Below are 9020 nucleotides of genomic sequence, written 5' to 3' on the forward strand. Positions count from 1 at the left end.
TACTTTCTCTTCACCACCTCACGTACCTTTCCGTACCTGTCCATTACACATCTACATAGCATCTCTCAGTTTTAAGGAATGTCTCCGTGCACTCTCAGCAGGCCCCTCTCGTATGCCAAAAAGCCAAGATAATGCCTACATGTCCTTCTCCAAGCATATGCACCACAAAGCATATAATCTAACTATTTTAAAACTCAGTTATATACCCTATCTAGATCTACATCCCCCTACAACAGATAAATTCCTTCCTTTTGTTTTCCTAATTGGCCATTAATTGGTCCCCTATTAACCCCACAAAAGGTGTGTGGATTGTTAGTTAAGTCCTAGGGAAATGGGGTGGCATTTAAGAAAGAAAAAGGATTTATGAAGGATTTAGATCTTGATGCTGGAAGCATTACAATTGATTTCATACGTATGCTTTACATAGGTACAAGTGTTATAAATGCTTAACAAATAAATGCTTAAAAGGAAAATACTTTTATAGCAGCATAACATATATTATACAATAGAATAACAAGTTTATTACTATTCCATTGCTATTTTATTTTTGAATTTCCTCATTCCCTTCCACACACACACACCCTTCCATCTCCTAACAAGCACCTGAGATTGTTTAGCCTTGTCCTAGTAAACTTCTTCCCTTTTCTGCAAATTTTCCTCTACAGCCCCCCCACCCCCCACCACCACCCCGTCTTTTGTGGCTGGATATCCCCCCATCCCGTTGCTCTCAGCCACCTCTGGAGGCTCCGAACTGACAGAGCCTCCCTCTGAACTGCAGCCCCCACTCTACTTCCAAAGCCCCCAAGCCCCTGTACTGATTGACTGGCTTCAAACTGTCCTGTGTGCCCAAAAACCCAACGTGAACTATACTGCAACACATGGGCCACGGCGAACGGACTGGGACAGAGGGGCCGTGGCCCAAAGTCCGAGGCGTAATAATGTGGAGGCGAAACCCTGGTGGAGAAACAGGCAGCGCCAAGAGTTCAAGGCGAAAAGTCCTAGACCCATAACTTCATAGTTTTAATAAGGAGAAAGTGAATATATTTCTTTACATGTCTGCCATTCTAGGTAGGCTTCCTAGGAGGCATGTAAAGCTGTAGTTATGTATTGATAGCTACAGGTGCAAATATTCTACAGCCATTAAAAATGAAAATGAGATGAATTGCCGGTGAAAATACCGAAATATTGGACATTTTTTGCTTTTTATCAATGAACTATCACTAGTAAAGGAACCTGCAGACAAAAAATGTCCTGCAAATTAGCCCTTGATAGAGTAGCAATAAAGGCTCTGGAAGACATAATCAGATGCCCCAGTGACCTGCAAATATCAAAATCATGCAGGCAGTGTTTTTTCCTGTGATATTCTATGGAAGTAAAAGTAGGGCTTTTAAGGAGCAGGATAGAAAGATTATTGATGCTTTTGAACTTTACCATTGGAGAAGGCTCATGAGTAGGGGCCACATGAGGAAACGGGACTGTTGTGGAGGGCCCAACCAGTAGCTCCTGGCTGCACTCTGCCTACTCACCCGCTAGGCCACACTTCATCTGAGGTGGAAGTAGGTGAACGAACCCAGATCCCCTTATACAATGACTGCTGCTGCCTGAGGCAGCTCCAGGTGAGGGGTGAGCACTGCACAGGTGCAGGAAAGCACTTTACTTGCCCTCTCATTGCCACCAGCCCACTGAAGGAGTGCATGGCAACTGTGCAGAGCCAGACCTGACTCGGGCTTCTTCTCCTGCTCCCTGCGGTTCATTTATTTCCAATTGACCTCAAACGGGCCACACAGTGACAACCAAAGAGCCGGATGTGGCCCAGAGGCTGTAAAATGCCCAGGTCTGCTCATGATGATAACCTGGCTGGCCAAGAAAACAAATGGATCATCAAACAAATCAAGCCACTGAAGGTACAAATGTCCAAGGTCAAATTATGCTACTTCGGATGTAATGAGCTAGTTCTCTGGAGAAGTCTGTAACGCTGGGAAGGTTGAAAGAAAGAGGGCAGCCAATGGCAAGGAGGATGAACTCAGTTACATTGGCAATAGTACACTTTTGGAAACCTGAGGAGCAAGAGGGGAACAGATGATCCTAGAGAAGATCCTTTGTGGCGCCTAAAAGTTGACATTTGCATGTTCAAAATTATGCCTAATACATTTAAAATGCAAACAGGATCAAGGAAATATTTGATATCCAAGTAATCAGGAAGACTGTGAAGGCATTGTCTTAAACCTTAATACCTCTTCCGTTGAGAAAGTGGAATTCCATTTGCAGAATTGAGTTTTCCCTATCTCCCCACTGAAATCCTTTGCACCAAACACGGAAAACCACTTTCTCAGGAATATTGGAGTTAATACTGATAAGAGCTAAAGATCTTGCAAGTAGTTGAGCAGATTAAAATCCCAGCCTGTCTGTAGAGTAAAATATGAGTGCCACAGGTAAATAGCTTTTTGTATCAAAGAGGATTTACCTTTTCCTATTCAGCTGTTGAATATAATCAAGCTCAAGATCTCAGCCTGCTGTCTTAAACACTTCTGATTATAACGGTATTGGAGAAATTTGAAAGTATTACTTTATCTGCTACATGTATGAAAAGATGAAGACAAATTAATAACATTGGCATCCTTCAGTCTCAAAAGGCTGTGGTCTCGTGCTCTGGAAAGAGGTCCTAAAACAGCATCTAGTGTGACTAAAAAGGCCAATTCGAGAGTGGCAATCCCTTCCACAATGAGGGCAGATACATTCTGTCCCCTGCCCAGCCCCCAGATTTCGGAACTGCCTCTTTGCCTCAGCCTGCCAAACAAGTATCTCTTCAAATTGGAGAAGGCCATGCTGCATCTTTAGCCTCCAAGCTGAACGATCAGAGGACAAGGTTTCCCAGTTGTTAATGTCCATTCCCAGGGCCTTTAGATCCCTCTTGCAGATATCCTTATATCACAGCTGCGGTCTCCCTCTGAGGCGCTTTCCCAGCACTAATTCTCCATACAGGAGATCTTTTGGAATCTGACCATCAGCCATTCTCACGACATGCCCAAGCCAGCGTAGATGTCACTGTTTCAATAGTGTATACATGCTAGAAATGCCAGTACGTGCCAAGACTGCACTATTTGGAACTTTGTCATGCCAGGTGATGCCAAGAATACATTGGAGATAACAATATCTTAAATTTATATGCCATCCAAATCCCTTTTCAGTTTTTTCTATTCAAATCCATTTTTATGCTCCCACATGGTAAATATGTGATTTTATGTAGGACACATTCTGCCACACTCAGCATATGCTCCAGAGCAGGAAAGCATTTAAGGTAGTTTCATTACCCAGACAAAATATTTCTGAAATGTTTTTACCCATTTGTCATCAAGTCTGCTTAAAGAGGATAGGCAATAAATTTTTTTTAAATCAGTGTAAAAATGAACATTGTGTTGGTATATATTAACACCAGTTATAGGACATGTAGTTGTGGTGATAGTTAACCTACGGCATTTGTGTTCTTGTGAATATTTAGAGGAATGAATCAAAGCAAGCATATACCCATGTTTCCCTGAAAATAAGACCTTTTTATGCCACCAAAAAAGGCATCAAATCTTATTTTGGGGGGGGGGTGTTCACTGACTCACCTCAGTTGCGTGCATCGCACTTGGCCACCTTTTCGTTGTCAGAGGCCTTCTTTGGCCAGCAAGGCCAGCAAAGCTTTCCTGAAGGCCTCTGCAGCCAATAACACAGCTCTAGATCGATCCGGAGCTTTGTCTCGGCTACAAAGGCCTTCAGGAAAGCCTTGCTGGCTGCAGAAGAAATGGGCCGAGGTGTGCGAGGCCTGGCTGCAACTGTCCGAAAGTAAGTAGTAGGGCAGCTCCACCCCACCCTAGCTTAATTTTTACCCGTTCACCCAGGAGTGGGCAGGGTCTTAATTAGGGCTTATTTTGGGGGTAGGGCTTATATTGGGCACGTGTGTAAAAATCAAGCTAGGACTTACTTTCTGAGTAGGTCGTATTTTCAGGGAAACACGGTATGTGTCCCAAGATAATGTTGCAGGATCCAATCTGTGTCGGTCACTGGGAGCAAAGGTTAAGCCAACTCGGATTGGATCAAGCATGTTTTATAACTTGTTAACATGAACTGCACTTCGTACACAATGTCAACTGTTTTGTAATTCTTTTTCAGCGTTCCAATCCCCATGCTGCCTATCCTAACCCTGGACCAAGCACATCACAGCCCCAAAGTAGCATGGGATATTCAACTACCTCCCAGCAGCCTCCACAGTACTCGCATCAGACACACCGGTACTGAGCTGCATCTGAATATAAAGTCAATGCACTGTTGCTAAGACTGCAGGACTGGCCGTGCTGCTGTCTGCCTGGAACTTGGCTTTGGGCTGCAAGAATGTACTGGAACTGTCAAAATGTCTGATAGCCACGTTCTGCTACTTTTCACAGGCTGGGCGTAGTCCCTCCCACAGATTGTACCTGTTGATGGAATGAGACTTGAAAAGAAAGTACTAGCACAGTTTGTGTTGTGGATATGCTACTTCCATAGTTTACTTGACATGATTCAGACTGACCAATGCATTGTTTTCAGTGACAGTCTGTAGCAGTTGAAGCTGTGAAATGTGCTAGGGGCAAGCATTTTTGTTGTTGTGAATTCTATTGATGTTGACAACATTATCTGACCAATAATACACACACACACAAAAATCTCTTAACCTGGTATTTGAAGTATACAGTATGTGTTGATGAGATGAAAACAAACTATCTATGGCTTCAATTGAGAGAATTTTTGATATGCATTGATTTTTAGTGACTTTTTTGTGGGTTGATCCATTTTCCACATTGAGCAATGTTTTATGACCAACAAATTTGCTGCAGAGATTTTTTTAAAGACATAATAAAAAAGAAATATGAGCATTTTTCCCAGCAGATTTACAAGCTTCCCAAAGATTAATTTTCAACATAAGTTTATTTTGTTCTCAGATCTATGACTTGACTGGTATTAAAGCTGCTATTTGATAGTAATGAGTGTGTTATTAAGATAAAGCTGTTTGGTTCAGCAAACTATACTGATTGTCATAGGCAATGTTTTTTCCCCCTCTTGGTGTTAACTGATTTGTGAGCATGCTTTGGAAGTTAAAAAAGCATGAGTGATGTTCCCCTGCAAAAAAAAACCACAGTGCGGCATTCATCCAGATATGTTTGTCATGACTTTTTGAGAGCTGGCTTGATGTAGTGGATTTTAAATTTTCTTAAATATTTTTAAAGATGTTCGCACGTTTGTTTAGGGCACTCTTACCCATCCTGGAACTTGGTCCGGACGAATTGGATTTCAGTTCCACATGTTTTCAGCCAGCATGGCTAAATCTGGGGGAGTTGGTCATATGGAGGCCCCCTGGATGGGAAAGGTTGGTTTGGGGGGGGGTCGCCCTTAATAAAGGATTACGGTGTTAGGAGAACCTTAGAATTTGAGGAAAAACTATACCATGTACTGTATCAAGCTATTTTACATGAATGATGCAGGTATTCTGAATTTTAAAAGAAATAAACATTGTTAAAAACAAGGTGTTATGTAATAAAAATATTTTTCATAAATCTGTATATGATTATATCTCTGCTCTATCAGTTGATATCAATTGGTTTTGCATAGAAATTTAAATACAGGTAGAGACCAGAATTGGGACCAGGAACTAAGTGACACCAGTACTGTGCTTGTGATATTACTTCAGCTTTCCTTTGCTTAATAAACCTGAGAAGGTCATAAATGGCTGTAAAGCTACTTTTCATCACCATAACTGCAAATGGTCACTAAATGAGGCAATTCCTAAATGAGGACTACCTTATGAAACCCCTACCTATCTTCTGCTCCAAAAGCTTTCAAAAAGTAATAGATGTTGTGTACCAATTGTGCCCCTTCCTAGGCTAGGAGAAACTGCTCATGATCATTCATACTTCAGTTATTTCATATGAATTACTGCAGGGGTGTCAAAACTCATGGCCCGCGAGCCGGATGCATCACATGCTGGCCCTGCGCCCGCCTGGTTTAGAGAAGGAGAAAATACCCAATACGCGAGTTTGACACCTCTGGATTACTGCAATGTGCTCTACATAGATCTGCATTTGAAGAGCATTCAGAAATTTCAGCTGGTTCAAAATGTAGCTGAACAAACTATTGTATGTGCTCCATGATCTTCACATTACATTCTGATGCATTGGCTGCCAATCGGCTGCCAATTCCTGGTGCTGCCAAAATTCCTGGTGTTGGAAATTCCTGGTGCTGAAACTATACATGGCATGGGGTCAGGTTACTTGAAGGACCACATCTCCCTAATAACATCTACCAATTCCAGTCATGTTCTGTCTCTTTCCCCACTTCAGACTCACGAGCTGGCCTTCAGCCAGTGGATTCAGAGCTGTTATCAGTCCTGGCAGAGAAATCGCAGCTGCCTGCCAAAGTTCAAACAAATGACTCACGTAGCAAGACTTTCAGCTCTTTTTGAAACGGTTCAGCTAAACTTTTGCTTCCTGAGGAGTGAAAGCAGTCCCAAAGCTCCTTATAAATCCTGTGGGGTGGGGCTCCTGCCCTACTCTTCCTTTTGATGACGCCGCCTTTCTAATCTTCTGAAGCACGGGTCAATCCAAGCTTGATTATTATTATCAGCTAGGTCTGAAGGCATAGCCTGGGGAAGGAAGGAATCAGGGGATGACGGCCTCATTACGTCCTCTGACTGATCTGGTTCTGGCTCCTGGAGCCAAGCCAAAGGAATCGGTGCTCCCGAGGTAAGCCTTATCGGCCCTTCCCCCTCACTTTTGGAGTCACTTTCGGGCATGGGGCCAGGTCCGGGGGCAGGAGTCGCAACAAGTCAGGTTGAGCAGGAGGAGCCTGTGGCAGTTCCCATCAGCCAGAGTGTATCATGCAGGAAAGGAGCCTTTTCTGCCATGGCATCTGCCTCAGTGGTGGAAATATATATTTTTTTACTACCAGTTCTGTGGGCGTGGCTTGGCAGGCATGGTGTGGCTTGGTGGGCGTGGCAGGGGAAGGATACTGTAAAATCTCCATTCCCACCCCACTCCAGGAGAAGTTACTGCAAAATCCACATTTCCTCCTGATCAGCTGGGACTCAGGAGGCAGAGAATAGATGGAGGTGGGGCCAGTCAGAGGTGGTATTAACCGGTTCTCCGAACCATTCAAAATTTCTGCTACCGGTTTTCCAGAACTGGTTTTCCAGATATTCAGAACCTGCTGAATATCACCTCTGATCTGCCCTATGGAATATCATTGCTCTAGAGATCAGATTGGCCTCGACCTGGCTGGCTTTTTGCAGGGCCCTGAAGACATGACTCATGCACACAGGGACCCAGGGATGTGGTAGAGTCAGTGCAGGGGATGTACTGAATCCTGTGATTGTTAACTGAAGCCATTGTTCAATGGGGAGCATGTTTTCAAAAGCAAAAATAAATGTTTTGGCAAAACGTCCTAAACTGGTTGCAGAGGGAAAAATTGGAGAAATCTCCTAAGATAATTTTTAATTAATGATTGTCAAGATCCTATTATATATTTAGTCTATACATTACACTAAATCATTTTTGCTATTGAACAAACCACAGTTGACCATATTAAAGCAAAATATATTGATAATATTTTATAAATGACAATATCTGCAGTCAGAGAGCATGCTAAGCAAAATAAAACTTTGCTTTTTCTTAGAGTAAAAAGCCAGCTAAAACAAGAATACTTGAGATCTACCAAATTATTAAAATAATGCAATACAATAGCCATGTATGCATTTTAATCTGTATGTGGATTTGTACATAAATAGGAAATTTCTTGACTGCTGAATACAGTTGTCATCTGGGTAACTTTGGATCATTCATTCTCTCTCAGTCCTAGGCAATGGAAATGGAAAACCACTACCAAAATCTTGCCAAGAAAAACTAGGCATTTGTCCAGACCAGGAGTGTCAAACTTGCGTCACGTGACGTATTGGGACTTTTTATCCCTTCACTTACCTGGGTGGGAGCAGCACGTGACATATCCAGCCCGCGGGCCCGCAAGTTTGACACCCCTGGTCCAGACAGTCGCCAGGAATCAACAACGATGTGAAGGCATCAAAAACAAAATACAAAAAGGAAAAAGATGATCACGAGATAGACTCATAGATCTTGACCTTTGTCACCATTTATGCTTTTTGGTCAATTGAGGCTTTCACATAGTAAGGAGGAGGAAAAGGAACTCATGTTATCAGGTTGAGGCATGCTAATTGCCACATGCACCTTTTCCTATTGGTAGTAAGGACAACATTGGCTATTTTGGGCAAATTTTGGCCAGTATACCTTAAACACAACCAGAACCCAGCTTTAATCTAGACCATGCAAATTAGGATCACTAATCTAGAGACTGTTATAAGCCAGCATAAACCTCACATAATCAAGGTAGGTATAATATACCAACATACATTCAGTGATAAAATATTCACTCATTTCATTGCTACAGTTTTAGAGTCTCGGTATTAAAATTAGCCATAATCATTTAATGTCATCCCACTCCTCTCCCTGGAGACACATAACTTTTTAAAGCTGTAGAAAGAGCAAATCATTTTCTGTTCAATTCCTTCAGGTGCACCTGGAGACAGGCCTGGAATTTGGCTTAGGATTTTAATTCTGAAATGCCACGGGAGAGAATTTTACTGCTGATAAATATTTGAGATAACCACACTTCGGTGATGTTTGCTGCTCGAGGGAAGTTTGGCGTTCCTGTTTAATGGAGGCATGGGATAAATTGCCACTTTAGGAAACAAGGTTCCTGATATATTGATCCTGTTATGAGCAAAATGCCTGATGTGCTTTTAATAGAGAAAAATTAATGAGTTAGTGATTTATTTCGTGGTAAGGTCATGCCTGAAAGTCAGCAATCCCAAGAGTTACAGTTAAAAAGCATTCAATAATGAAGAGTGAACACAACTAACACGTTCATGAAAGGGTTCAAGAATGAGTAATGTCAATCTATTTCCTGACTCAGGCAATTGGACTATACCAGTCAGT

At 42.3% G+C, this 9020-nt stretch overlaps 1 protein-coding gene across 4 annotated transcripts in view; it reads left to right on the forward strand.

The window, feature by feature from the left end:
- Positions 1–5577, forward strand: part of CDK8 (cyclin dependent kinase 8) — a 51897-nt gene extending 46320 nt beyond the window's left edge. For 2 of the 4 annotated variants that reach the window (XM_058184816.1, XM_058184818.1), the window contains one exon: positions 4156–5574. In XM_058184816.1, the coding sequence (XP_058040799.1) occupies positions 4156–4281 (126 nt within the window). In that variant the 3' untranslated portion in view covers positions 4282–5574. Of the gene's footprint in view, positions 1–4155 lie in introns of all 4 variants that reach the window. The other 2 variants (XM_058184817.1, XM_058184819.1) reach the window with 2 other exon arrangements.
- Positions 5578–9020: the final 3443 nt, after the last annotated feature.

Source organism: Ahaetulla prasina, chromosome 5 (assembly GCF_028640845.1).
Source record: "Ahaetulla prasina isolate Xishuangbanna chromosome 5, ASM2864084v1, whole genome shotgun sequence".
In the NCBI taxonomy this organism is placed as follows: Eukaryota; Metazoa; Chordata; class Lepidosauria; order Squamata; family Colubridae; genus Ahaetulla; species Ahaetulla prasina.